Source organism: Cupressus sempervirens, chromosome 9 (genome assembly GCF_028749045.1).
Source record: "Cupressus sempervirens isolate cs-2001-9-10 chromosome 9, ASM2874904v1, whole genome shotgun sequence".
NCBI lineage: Eukaryota > Viridiplantae > Streptophyta > Pinopsida > Cupressales > Cupressaceae > Cupressus > Cupressus sempervirens.
Genome location: NC_143126.1, coordinates 358950196 through 358965637, shown reverse-complemented (window position 1 = coordinate 358965637; position 15442 = coordinate 358950196). Strand labels below are relative to the sequence as shown.

General features: G+C 35.9%; 1 protein-coding gene across 2 annotated transcripts in view; it reads left to right on the top strand.

Annotated features, from left to right (window-relative positions):
* Window positions 1–15442, top strand: part of PEN2 (PTEN 2) — a 136265-nt gene that overhangs the window by 48389 nt on the left and 72434 nt on the right. For both annotated transcript variants that reach the window (XM_089800104.1, XM_089800105.1), the window contains 3 exons: window positions 3229–3708; window positions 6222–6323; window positions 6476–6532. In XM_089800104.1, the coding sequence (XP_089656230.1) occupies window positions 3295–3708; window positions 6222–6323; window positions 6476–6532 (573 nt within the window). In that variant the 5' untranslated portion in view covers window positions 3229–3294. The remainder of the gene's footprint in view (window positions 1–3228; window positions 3709–6221; window positions 6324–6475; window positions 6533–15442) is intronic.

The following is a 15442-nucleotide window of genomic DNA, read 5'->3' as shown; positions in this document are numbered from 1 at the left end:
TACATTATTCTCCCTTTTTGTTTGACAGACAAGCTGATACAAAATAACTAAAATCCTAATAGAAGTGAAACAAATTATTGATTTTTGGGTTAATTGCACTAGAAACTCAGAGATTTTTGTTTATAAGATTGTTAAAGTAGGTGAAGTTCTTTCCCAAGGAAAGTGGTTCTTTCCACAACTTGCCACAATGGGGAAAATTGCTACCCGAGGGGCAATTGATATAGGAGGATGTGGCACTTTGATTTCTTGAAGGTCCAAGTAATTTTCCCCATTGGATCCTGCATGAATTTATCACAAATCCACACAGACCCAAGTTTGTGTGGATTTGTGATTTGTGCTGGATTCTCTTGGGTCTGTGTGGATTCGTGATGGATTCATACAGGGTCCAGATTTGACCCCGTGTGTTTGTCACGAATCCTGATGAGTTCATAGGGTCAAATCCGGACCCTGTATGAATCTGGTACATACCGGTTCGCGAATCCAGACCTGGTACAGACACGGATCTGGTCCATGGGCTGGACACTCAAATTTGGTAACGTAGAAAATTACTTAAGGGTAAACAAAAGTAAGGAGTACTAATATTCTGCAACTCAATGTAAAGATCATAATACCAAATATGTTAAAGTAGCATTTAGAAAGAGAAATCAGAAGAAGAGAACTAGCAATGAAAGCCTCTAGGTAGAAATCCACATTATGAACCAGGATCAGACTCAGAATTGGGCTTGAATGTAACCTCGAGCTCCAAAAGTGAGTAACTTTTAGTTCTTATAACACCACTAAAGGACAGAGATGGAAGGCTGGAGGCACTCAAAATTTTGGCTCCCACACCTTAAAATAGTCCCCAGTTAACATATAAAGGCAATTTTAGGAAAAATCTAAATGCTTCTACATGATAACCCGAAAATCTGGCCAAGTTCAGAAATCCCTTCTGCACATTGCCAGAAAATTGGACTGTAATATGCATCATGAGAGTGACTTAAAGTTGGACCTGATAATGACCATTTCCTTCATTGGGGATGATCCTACTCAGAATCGTCTGGAAGGTGACAATGTCCAACAATAGCAAGGCTTAGCAAGTCTGCAGTTATGGAATCCGTAGTGTGTGGAGCTCCAATGCTAGCAAGGCTTTCCTTGGACAAACTGTCCTAACAAACTTTTGTGTCATCTTATCTGGGATGCAGAAGGTTTGGTAAGGCAGTGGTTGAAATAATCCTGCCATAAGAGCTCGCCCTTTCGGAAGCACAGTCTGAATCAAGAACCTTTGAAATCCATTACCCTATACTATCCACATGATACAAAGAAAATCAAGACTAGTGATGGCGAAGAATGAGAGAGTCCCTAATAGAGACACAACAATAAAACAAGAACTTTTTGGAATTCATTGATTGTCACAACCTGCAAGAAAGAAAGGAAAACCCTGAACAGCAACAGCCAGAAATGAGCTGCCAGATAGGGACCATTAAGCTTAAAACAAGTCCCTCATAATCCTAAGAGGGTGCCATAAAGCTGAATGATGTGTGCCAAGTTCTGACATGGTGGTGGCAGTTGTCACCCTACTTTTAGAGTCATTATCAAACTGCAAATTTATAAAAATGTTGGTTCGTTCCACAATGGGAGGGTGTAAAATCCTCCAAAAACAAATTAGATATTGTTCAATTAATGAGGGGAATCACTAACCTTTTCTGCAAACGGGAGCTGTTCAATGCTTTCATCAGCAAGGAATTCTGCAATCTTATTCTCCATCTTGTAACAATGTTTGAAAGTCTATTGAATAATGAGTGATGAAACACTCCTCCTGTAGGATATTATGCAGATTCTACTACACTACATTGCTATTCATCCCATGGATGATCAACGAGTTCTAGATTGTTAGATGCTTCATTGACCACCACTTCAGTCCCTGTGCAGTATTGGTTACCCTGTGATGTACCATCAAAATTAAGCTTTTGGAGACCTTCCTTTGTTGGAATACGTAAAGTAGCCTTTATATATTTTGTTTTTGCTTTCCCTATTAAGAGTATCTCAAATTTCAGTGCGTGAATTGTTCTTTCCAAAGAGGCAAATATTTGAAGATCTGAGTTCCATTAGACTCTTTTTTTTTCAAGTGACAAATGTTTGGCAATAGGTTTGTTACAAGGTTGCATGGGTTCTCGTACCCACACCCCTGATACTCATACCCATGTACCCAAGTACCGGGTACACGTATCCTAAGTACCAGGTACTCGTTGGAGAGCATCATAGCTAAGGACCTTGATTAAAATTTCTGATTTTTTTCTTCGATTTCTTGTTTGTGTATCAGCTGGTTGTTTATCAAGCTTAATTCAACACCTAATCAATTTGAAACTTTGATACAATATTGATTAATAATAAACTTTATCACTGTTAAAGTCAGAAGTTTATCATTTGCAATATGTCATGGTCATATGGTTTATGATCTTCCTGTTCATGTTTAAAGTCTGCCTTCTCTGTTATGCATCTAAACATTTATCATATATTATTATTACAAACATATAGCAAATCTGAAACTGAAAGCAATACATTACATTTGCAAACTTTGTCACTGTTCTTGTTTTGAAAAACCATTGTCATGACTCATAATTTCAAATTTTCTATAAATATAAGAGTATAATTAAAAATAAAGTTTGACACACCCAAGTAGCCCCATCCCCTGTTATAAAAAATAGCCGTACCCATACCCGTACCCTAAGTACCCCAAGTAACCCCGTTCCCATGCAACCTTGGTTTGTTATAGGGCATGCAAACACAGTTATCAACTTGAATAATATTCTATGAAACTGTCTTGTACTTGGCACTAGGAATAATATATCTCAATATGAGTTTATTTTCTTTCAATTTACTCATATTGTCATTGGCTTTCAGTAGGTCAGGAAAGCTCTTAAAGACATTTTTTACATGCTCTCGTCTGGGAGTGTTTATCATCTTATGCATTCAGAGGAATTTAGCAGTGCAAGTGATAGTTTGATTTCCTTTTGTGTATTATATGATTATGCTAATTAGATGAATGCAGATGACTCATTTTCTTAGAAATTGATTGTGCAGATTAATGCTTATGTATCTGTGAATGAGTTATTATGGTTATTGGTGTTACTTAATTATACTGCATTCTTCTGTTTGTATGCGCATGTGTTTGTCTTGCTTTTTTAAGTGAGCACCTTGATCTGCACTACTAATGTTTCTGTTTATGCCCTCCTTTTATTGATCATGCAGTGATTCACTTATTTCTATGTTACTTTCTTCAAAGCTTTAAAAGTTTTGGCCTTTATTTGAATTGAGATGAAGAGTGATAGGGGTGAAGGTCCGGATGCAGCTCCAGAAGATTCAGCTTCTGTCTTCCCCACTTCAAATCCTCCTACTGGTAACCCTTCTACATCTAGATTTTCAGCTTCTGGGTTCTCAACATGGGCGAAGGGCTTCAAATTTTCAGAGTCTTTGACTGAAGACAACACACAGCCTTTGGATGGTGCAAAATCTACATTTGGCCGCATAGCTAGTGGATTTGGGATACGCCAGTCATCCAAGATTCCCGTTGTTGATGACTTCACAGGAGAGACATCACAAGTTGGAGGTACTCAAGAAGGTGCGCTTGGAACAATAACAAAGGGGTTCTTGGACACCTCAAAGAATGCAATGAAGGCTGTTCAAACAAAAGCTCGACATATGGTGTCACAAAACAAAAGGAGATACCAGGCATTATTCTTTTTTACTTGTTTCTTTCACTAATCTTTTTTCTGTCTTGATATTGTAAATGACTTTTTTATCCTAATCTGATCATGTTGATTTTGTGTTCAAGAATTTTAAATATGGTTAGAGGCATGGGTTTCTACAATTATTTGTATGTCTTATGCTTATAAAGTAAGTGTATCATCTTCTTTTCCCTTCCGTTTCTCCCTATATGTGTGTGAGGTGTGTACGTGTATATATATATATATATATATATATATATATATATATCAAAACATATATATCTAGCTACCTACCTGCCTATTAGGGACTTGAATAGGAAAATTCCAAACACATGATGCTCACTGTTTCTACCTTCTACAACCTTAATAGCTTATCTCCTTTAAACATGGTCACCATCTGCTGACGTCATCTTGTCGCTGGCATAGACACTATATTTGGGAAAACAATTCTCCCTTTTGGCTTTTAATGCCATACAATATTAATGCTTTTTCTATATGAGTGTTTTGTATAAGTGCTGCCTTCACTGTGACTTTCCATGTGTTTTGACTTCTCTCTTGGTGAATGGAGTTTCTGATCTGTAGCATTTGCAACAAAAAAATTGTGATACATTGAACAAGTGAATGCTTGCATGATGATACATTGGCTAGTAAGAGGAACATGAATCAAATAATTTTGAAGCTTATTTGGCATTTGCATCTGATTGGTCTGAACCAGAATTACTCTTGAGATGTTCACGACAAATTCTCCGATTGCTTGAGGTGATTATGCCTGTTTTATACCTGCGTTGATGCATGTTTTATGTGTCATTTCTTAGTTTCATATGTATATGTTTTCTAATATGACATTAATTGTACACTCTGTTAGATACGTTTACTGTGGAGTTTCTAGATATGCAAAATCTGTTGGTTATTTTTACTTGCCTATTGGAAAAGCAGTTCATTCATTCCTGACACTCATATGGGTGATAGGTTTTCAAAGGGGAAACTAGGTAAATGCATAGGTCTTCTGAAGTCTTTTTGTGGTTTGCTCATAAAATTTTCACTGCAACTGAGAGAATGCAATTCTCTCACCAAGTTCAACAGTTTTTGAATTCTTCCCCAGCTACATACATGTGCTTTTAGGGATTTAAATGTAGCTTATGCGAGATTTAGGTACTGTAGAGTTGCCAACTATGCAAAATTTGATGCTTATTTCCACATGCATGTTTCTAAATTGGTTCATTATTTTCTGATGCTCATACCTGCACATACTTTTTAAATATTGAATAGAGAGGACTGGTTAAATAAATTCTCTATTGATGTTTTTGGCTAGTTTAGAAATGGAAATGTCCCAAACCTCATTGAGTTCATAGTGGAGCTGCCAAATAGCTGTTGTGCCTCTTGAGGCCGACATTGTTTGAGTTCTTCCCCACCTCCAGAGAGCCTATCTGACTTACTAAATATGTATTCATCTTTAGCATGCAAAGAAATTATGGCCTTGCTGCATTTTGCCTACTCTTGTATCCATTTGTCTTTGCAGGTGATTGATCAGAGAATACTCTGAATAGTTTGGACTCCATCAGGACAAAATAACATGAATTGACTTTGTTTAGGTAGCCATTCCTAGCCACCTGCGGCCCTTGTTTGCTTTTTCAACCCTCCAATGAGCCTAACAGAAGAAGACGAAACGTTTTGCATTCCTTTATTTAGAACCCCATTAACTGTTTAATATCCATCAATGTTTATTTTCAAACAGAGAGCAAAGATTCAACTTTTGATTGTATAGCTCAGCACTGAACCCAGGAGACAATCGGTCTCATATTAGAATTTTCCTATGTTGGGTATCTTCTCCGTAAATCATGGAACTGTGAGTATTGTTTATATGTTTGTGTGGATTTTGAATTTTAAGTTATTTTCTTCATGTTATTGTGGCGATTGAACAGAATGAGTGGATTCTTAGTATGGAAAGGTACTTCATGTAGTTAATGGCAGGGGGTGTGACATACTTGTTGAACATTCACATATTCTAATTCCTAAATAAGGATGCATGCCATTTAGTTGCATATAACATTTCAAATAAGCTTTGTATAATGAATTTTGGTATCAAGTTCATTGAATCAGCAAAGAGTATATCTTGTGAATTTACGGATCGCTGATGCAAATGTTTCACTCTTTATACTATCTACTGACTGTAGATAAATGTGGTATCTATTCAGATTTTGATAATCTGATATTTGAACTATATTTAGACTTTGATCAAGACCTCATTGCATGGGGAAGGCCATGGAAATTATTTATTCCAGAGGCTATGACTGTAGTGGTGATTGTCATTCTGAGATCATCTTTGGTTTGGAATTTTAACCTATTTTTATGTCATTCGGACTTTTTGTTAATATGAACTTCAAAAAGTTTAATTATGTTACATTCATGGTGCTGAAGACAATTGGAGACGTTATTGGAATAAAGAAGATTGTCACTAACAGCAATGTCACTATAAAAAAATCTGTTTTATACTACATTTAAATTTTTACTGTTCAGGAAGGCGGTTTTGATTTGGATATGACCTACATTACTGAAAACATAATTGCTATGGGATTTCCTGCTGGTGACTTCAGTTCTGGTTTACTTGGATATGTAGAGGTATGTAGACTTCTAAACTCTCTTGTATTTGCCATGTTCAGTAGTCTTATGCAATGACTATTCCAATCACTTTTATGCTTCAGACCAAAACTTTTAATGTTGAATGGTACCGTTTTCTTCTCTAAGACCAATAAATGGAATCCCTTCTGCAGGGATTTTATCGGAATCATATGGAAGAAGTTATCAAGTTTTTTGAGACACGTCACAAGGTAATCAGACTCTCTGTAAGGCTATTTAGGACTCATGCATTTCTTTATGGTAAGAATATACATAAATATAGGGAAGATGTTATTTTCTTGAGATCTCTAACAAGGTAATCAAAACAATTCCTTTAAAGCTCTGCAGGACTTGCATATTGTGGTGCTCTAATTGTACAAACACACACAAACATATTGCCAAAGCTAACTTCAGCTAGAATTGGTGCCTTGAAAAAATAGTGACAATACTGATCCTCAATCAATTTTGCACTCTTGATTGGGGCCTCAAATTTAATGAAAAAGGATTGTCAATGCTTTTCACTCGTAGTTATGGAAGCCTTTATCCATTACGAATTCTCTGTTGACCTCAGTCATGAATTACTTGTTCAGCAACATCTTCATAGTCTTGCCTTTGTGTCCGAGAATGAAGATTCAATTATGTATCAGTCAAGCGATTTCCATTATGGCCAAGCATCTAGGAGTATTATAGTACCATCACATACATATTTCATTGGTAAAACTACAACACAAGTGCATATGTAGGTGATCTCATGGAAAAGTGTATCATCTTAGATTCCAGTGTCTGCATTAACAGAAACTCACAGAAGCAATTATTCGGAACCATGGACAGTTGCTTTATCTAGCTCATCTCCTTCCACTCTTTCTTCTCATTCATGCAGATCACTAATTGAGTGGAGATAGGTACATCCACCAGTCATCAATGCCTAGAGTGTCCAAACAGTTTCATTTTCTCAGAGCCACTATTGTAGGATAACTTACTACTGTTTTTCATACAAATTGAATAATGGGTCATTATCAATTTTTTCAAATGCATTCATGTCGAATCTTATTATAAAGGAAAAAGATATAAGTGTTCCCTCTTTCTTTCAAGTGAGTTTTGGAAGGGAATTGATGCCTTGTCAAAGAGAAAACTTTTGATATGGCTCTAATCTTATTGTAGTCTTAAAAAACAGCCTTTCCTCTGCTATAAACAATCATTTTATGAATGCCATGCCAACAAATGATTATTTTCGACTTGGTACTGAGGATTGAAGGAAATTATACCCATCATTCATCTTGCATCCACATTCTTTCTACTCTCATTCACCCAAACAAAATTTGAAAAAGAACATAGAATAATAAGGGGAGAAAGGAAGAGACTCTTAATCGTCTTCCTCAGTAGATATTCATAGTAGATCACCCTTTTATTTGATAGCTTTTGTGAAGAACAACTACTTGATAGCTTTTGTGAGCAACACCAACTTGTGGCGGTGATTTTCAATATTTCTAAACGTCTACATTTTAGATTCTTGTGTTAGAAAGGACAGGGTTGCCGTTGGACCAAAAGATCAACTTGTTAATGCCCAATACAATCAATAGTCTTATAGAACCACAGGAGGCGGTTAAACCATGTTGCAAATCTTGCGAGGGATCCTGGCCCACTGCCAACAATCCCGTTCCCATTGTCACTTGCCATGGCCTGCAAGATTCGAACCTGTGACCAAGCTTTGATACAAATTGTTAGACAGGACAGGGTCGCCGTTGCACCAAAAGATCAACTTTTTAATGCCTGACACAACCAATAGTCTTATAGAACCACAGGCGGTGGTTTAAGCCATGTAGCGAATCTTGCGAGGGACGCTGGCCCACTGCCAACATCTTGTTCTTTTAGAAGGCACCAACCTTGGAAATTACATGTACTTGCACATACTTGGGGGTCCAATTTTTTGGTCCCTCCTTTGATATGAGGCTTGCATCACATTTATGGCTTTGCAAGGGATATGCCTTTCTCAAATATTGGAATGTTAGTGCTTCGATATCCACTTCTAGGACATCCCTTAAAAGATGCACTTTTTTGATACCACAATCAAATCTACAGTTTTGCGTGGCTTTGAGGTTTAGGGGGATAGCTTAGGATTAGTTGAGAGGCCCCAAACTTTCATGTTTTGATACTTTATTAGGTGCAAGTGAACTATTCTTCCAAGCGTTGCCTAGGTTGAGTTTGGTGCCTAGCCATTGTGTCTCAAGCCGATATTTTGGCTCACTTTCTACATTAATAAACTTAGATCTGTGAAAGATCTCTTCTTTTTTCAGGGTTATCCATACTTAGGTCTTCATTTTGCTTAAAGGATTGCTTCCTTGGGCCCAATACAATTCTGTTGTTGCCGACACCTGAGATTAGTTCTTTTCTTCATTCTATAGACATCTCTATTGATAAATTACCTACGTTCATGTAATCCTTGGAAGCTCCTAGTCATCTGCTTTCTTTGGAAGTGACTATCACTAGAGTTGAGGTCACCTAGATCACTCCTCTGTCACTTAGTTCAAAACTTTTTTTTAATGCAAATAATCTCTTGTAGTTGGAGGATGGTAAATTATGTAGTTCTCATAGTAGGGTTTTAGGCAACAATTTCTACTTTCTTTAGAAAGTCTAATGATGTTTGGCTGTTTACCTTGGGAGGTGATCACCCCTTAGCATAGATCGAGGAGCTCAAAAAGTCTCTAAATGTCATTGGATATTGTTAGTTCTTTTATTGATCTATTAGACTTGTGAGGCTGTGTCTACCATACATTTTACATTAGTGACTTCCCTCTCAATATTATGATCCTAATTCCTTTCTAATTCCTTTCAGTAGTGTGTTTCAACTTCTTATTGGCATGGATCTACTCCTCCTTGACCCCCTCAAGGCCATAGCGGCAAATGCATATTAAATGCTTTTCTCTATTACATGAGTTACTGCTGTCATAGATGTTAGATGTGATCCTAGGGAGGGTATCTTGTTTAACCCTAGTGGGCCTCGACACTTGCCAGTGAGCATTATCATATCTTATCGGCCCCTTCATAGTGATCAATGATGGCACCAGTGAACACCATTAATGTTCAATGGTCCTTGTTGAGCTGCATTTTTCTACAGAATTTTCTTAACCACTCGTGTTGTTGGTCCCTTGTTTTTTTCCTTTGCTTTTGTTCTCGCCCTTTGTGGGGCCTTCCTAGGCTTCTTTTTCTAGAATGTTCCGTTGTAAATTGCTGTGGACATGAATATAATTTCTTTCTTCTGTTTTCCTCCCCGCCCTCCCCCCATCTCTCTCCCACAGCAACATTTACACACCTACACGCACCTTTGTACATCCAAATGCAACATTGACACCCACATATATCTACTCGTGCATATATGTTGAATTGGTTGAGCTTACTTTGCTAAATGTTGGGTTCTCATTGTGGATACTTAACCCTAGATGGACATCCACTGTGGATTTGTATTCTATGTTTCAAGTCTTGGTGTTCTATTGTCTTCTAGTGTTGATGGATTATCTAAGCTTGAATTCTATATTGCAACTCTTGGTCTTCTATTGTTGGTTGCTATTGTGGATATTTGAAATGTTTTCTATGCTTAAATGGAGGTATTATTGATCTTATGTTATTCTCATTGGTTGCTCATATGAACCAGCATATTTGTCAACAATCTGCAATTTAATTTTTTTGATGCATATTTAATATATACATATACATATCATAAACTGTATAAATGCTCTTATATTCTTGCACTACATATTGTATAAATACTCTTGTATACTTGCACTACATTTATAATGCTCTTAGTAATATGTATCATTGCATATATTTGTGTTCATGATATCTATGACATGTAATATGAAGTATGCAGTGTGCACATATGTTATCTTTACATTTGAGATATGTTAACATGGAATAACATAATGATATCTTCCAGTGATTCGTACATGTATGTCTTTCCAAATTTCTAAATTCTCAATGTAAATTTGCCAAATCACTAACAAACATTTCTCCTCTGTAACCAATTCATTTTATTTTCAAACTAGAATGTGAATGTATAAAAGTATTACGAAGTCTGCTCTAATTATATTATAAATGTAAGAAAAGGAATACTTAAAAGTCAAATATATTTGCGTTCAAACTTGAAAGTCACTGTATGTCAAGACTCAAAGTCCTAATCTTTTGGTATTTACAAAGTGGTCTTACAGGCAGAAAGTAGTCCTGATACTCTAGGCTGAAACAGACCAAAAGCATTTTAGTATTTTACTCACAACTTTTGGTATAATAAGATCAGGAATGAGTAACATACTTGTTTAGGGTATGTTTGATTTAGTCTGGTTCTGTTCTTGGAGATTCTTATGAGTATTCTCATAAAGTTGAATTAAAAGAAAATAGCAAGCTTCAATCTACGTATGTGAAGGTATATGTACTCCAGTGATCCTTCTGGATACATCATGCCTGTGTGCATAATATAATCGCTGCTTTGGCACAAATCCTCCGGGTTCAGCCTAGAGACTTCTGGCACAAATCCCATTTTTTAGGGGAATGCCTGAATTTCAGAATAAGACTGTCAATTAGCTCATAGTGGTTAGACACCATTAGTGGATAGGTGCCTTTAGACAGAATTTAGATTGGGGTCCAGATGAGAAGACTGTCAATTAGCAAGCTATGATTATTTCAGAAACAATTTTTTATTTCCTAAGTTAGATGTAAATTGATTATTATAATCACATATAGTAAGTTATAATAATGGGGTCATGTCATAACTAGGAGATGAATTAGAATAAATTATAATTTAAAATTGGGTCATTTGTTAATGACAAATTAGATCCTCATATGGACGAACTCCTAGGTGAGGAGAATAAAGAATTAAACTTAGCAAACTCAATAAATTAAAATAAGAGGCAAACCCTATTTGATTCGAATGAGTGTAATACCCCCCTAGGATATTAATTCCAAGTTTTTTCATATATGAACCACTAAAAAAATTAAAATAACATTATACATGCAACTGATTTAATTTTTTTGATCGTTAATGGGCCGAAACCTAGATTTATTATTATTATTTGTTAAGATTAATTATTAATATGTTTTCAGCTTAAGTTGACTTGAATTTGAGACCTCCCAGATTAGAGGTTGACAAATTACCATTGCCTGTGCAACAGATTTCTTTTAAACCGATAGATTACACTGAGAAATCATGTAATATACGACTAAAATAGAAATATGAATTAAATATGAAGATAGATCATTACAATCTTATTTTCCATATAGAAATGAAATACCTCTATCACAAATCCACCAAGAAGTGAATTGGGTTTTTGTCCAATCCACCTAGAAATACTGAAGGTTTCTGTCCTCGGGTTTCAGAACTGAAATCCAAAGCTTCCCAGATTTCTCCTAGAGAAACAATAAACAACCATAAACCAAGCTTTGCCAAAATGAGTCCCGCAATGTTTTTTAATATCAAATTCTGTAAATACTTGTCCTCAAGAGATTGCTTGTTCACATGCAATCATGAATATGTTTACCAATTCCAAGATGCCATAGAAATCTACAAACAGCTCCATTGCACATTCTGGGACAATTGAAACCAAAACCTGCCACACTAAGAAACAATTTTCTCATATGCAACTCATTTATCAATAAGATCGCCAATTTGGAGGACTGTCACTCCCGTTGCTTGAAGACTGGCTTCTTAGTTTTACATCTCTATAACCCATCATGACTGTCATCTGATTGCAAACTGAAAATCCTGCAAGCTGTAAATTCTCTTTCTAAAGGAGAGTACATTCCATACCATGATGAAGTATAACCTTCTATATACCAATGATTCAATCTCCTTTTATTTGTCATCGTAAACCTAGTCAACTCCTGAACTTGTGTGCTGAGAGAGAAATGATATGCACTCCTCAAAATGCAATCAAATTGATAAGTACCTCCTTTTTGTAAATACCGATGCTCACATATATTGGACTCATACCCATCATGCTTTTGCTGCTCTACTTTGTCAACACTACAGTCTGGAAGCTGCTTAGCACATAAAAACAAGTTTGCAACCTTGCCACAACAAATGGCATCCGCAAAATCTGATTTTTTATTTTCAGGAATGCATTTATTGTCAACCTCTGGTAAGAACTTGTCAATGTACGCTCCCCAAATTCAAGAATGGCTATATGTAGCACTCACCATCATGCCATCAACTCCTAGCTAAACTGAAAAAAAAAAGGATTCATACTCACAACTTCATATATATCAACGCATTCTTAAAACAAGGTGTGCTTCCTACCATGATTACTTTCATAGAGCATATCAATGTCCTTGTGTCATCAAAACCGATCAGCATATTATTGTTTGAACCATAGTTGAAAAATTCGGTTTTGGCAATATCTCAACTGACCCAAAAGTTTTAAAAATCTCGGAGTCGGCAAAAACTCAGCGAAACATTCAGCATTAAATTGGCACTCTTATCGAACATGAAAATATACAATTTCTTAATATATTCTAATAAACACATACAATAAATTTGTAGAACATATTGATTTGAGATATCCACCATATATTAATCAAAGTTTTGAGTTAAATAGTAATTCATAGCAATTAAAACTTAGTAGATTAACATAGTATAGAATCATATAACAAAAACAAGTACAACATCTGAATTAAAATAAGTTCAATACATATAGAAGTCAAACTTCATGAAACTACAATTTTTGAATACATATTAAGTTCAAGTATTAGTATCAATGAAAACTAGAAGTAGAAATCATAATTTGTGTCTATGAATAAAGGTCAAAAGTGATCAATGTTGTTGCGTAGGTGGCATTAAAATACTTGCAATCGCAACATACTCAATAGGTGCCTCAGGCTTAACAAAAGCCTCTGATAGATGACCAAGCTCATGTTTCTCCTCACATGCTGAGACTTCCACATCCCAATCATCTTCCTCTATCTCAATCTTAGCTAGCTTGATCAGTCAATAAAGGATCACCCACATGCATATTTGCATCCTTACCATCAAGAGGAACAATCCAATCTGCTGAATATGGATCAATGTCATCCAAAGTGCTTAATATGAAGCTAGCCCTTGCACCTTTTTGTAATGTCCCTACTTTAGCAGTTGTCTAGTTGTGTGACCGTTAGCCTATTTCTACGTGGTCTTGGAGGCTAACGAAGAGGTCAGTGGGATCTTGAGATGTTTTGGCCTAGTCATTTCCAGTTCGGGCCAGAACGGAGTTGATTTACATGGTGTTGGGCAAACTTACTATTTTTAATAAGTTAGTAGGACATGGGCAATGCCAGAATTAGTGATTGGGTTTGATGCTCCTCGATGAGAGCTTTCTGACGAGCTATCACTCATATTATTCCGAGCCCAATTACTATTTTATTTCCAAAGTTTATTAAAGTAACATTTTAATTAAATGTGGAAATAATAGTGTTACTTTAATATTATTCATGTTGGGTTGTGTGTTGGAAAAGGGAAGCCCAAGGGTGATATAAGGTGTTATTTTATTTTAGAACACTTTATCCCACATTGCTTGTGAAAAGTGGGTCGACCCTATGAAGTAGAAATAAAAAGGCGAGCTTGTGGCCCTTGTTTGGCGGATTGAATATGAGAAGAAAATGGATGTGTGAGTTGCAGATCTGTTCTTAGCATTAGAGGACGTCTATCCTCTCATGTGACATTCTAGACTCCATTCCCTTGGGATTTGGCTTTTGGAATTCACTGCTATTAGCTTTATATCTGGCAGATTGGGTGCATTTCCAGCTACAACCAAGTTCCTGTAGCTGCCGAGTCACTGTAGCAGCCGAGTTACTGTAGCAGTTTCACTCTAGCAACCGAGTTACTATAGCAAGTTACTGTAGCAGTTGTATATTGTTGCAGTAGGTCAATGCAAGGGCCATGCCCTCGACTATTTGATGTAAACAATGCTTGTTCTGATTTATTGTTAGAGTATTTAGTGAGTCAGCTTTGCACTTGTTATTAAATTTTGGAAATCAATATAAATATAGTGTGCTGGTTATTTCTGCAATATATGTTATGCTTTTTCAATTCCTATATTTATGTTATGTGCCAAACACAACACGATACATACAACCTTTTAGAGCCATAAGGGTTTTAGCATATAACGAAGACTGCAAGCTAAGTGTTTGATAAAATTACCATATAGTTGTGAATATTTGTAAGCAGATTTTGGGGGTATCCATTACACTTATTTTCGTGCAAATGAAGGTTGTACCACACATAAACCAAGTCGTTCAAACACTTCTAAGTCAACCTATTGCACTTCTTTGTGTGTATGTTCTCAAAAGTACTCGAGTTTCTCTCGCAACCAGAAGCACTACAAGACAACGATAAAATTTGGATGGCAAGCTTTTGAAGATTACGCTTTGTGGCAGCATAATCTTCCCACCACAGATTTGCATGGATTAAGAAAAGCCATTTATGTGGTGAAGATAATTTACTCGTAGAATAATAGTAAATTGATTATTATAATCACATATAATAAGTTATAATAATGGGGTCATGTCAGAACTAGAAGATGAATTAGAATAAATTATAACTTAAAATTGGGTCACTTGTTAATGACAAATTAGATCCTCATATGGACAAACTCCTAGGTGAGGAGAATAAAGAATTAAACTTAGCAAATTCAATAAATTAAAATAAGAGGCAAACCCTATTTGATTCGAATGAGTGTAATACCCCCCTAGGATGTTAATTTCAAGTTTTTTCTTATATGAACCACAAAAAATTGAAATAACGTTATACATGCAAGTAATAATTTTTCTTTGATTGTTAGTGAGCCGAAACCTAGATTTATTATTATTATTTGTTAAGATTAATTATTAATATGTGTTCAGCTGAAGTAGACTTGAATTTGAGACCTCCCAGATGAGAGGTTGACAAATTACCGTTGTGTTGTAGGCTCTTGACTGTGCAACTGATTTCTTTTAAACCAATAGATTACATTGAGAAATCATGTAATAGACGACTAAAATATAAATATGAAGATGGATCATTACAATCTTATTTTCCATATAGAAATGAAATACCTCTATCACAAATGTGCCAAGAAGTGAATTGGGTTTTTGTTCAATCCACCTAGAAATACTGAAGGTTTCTG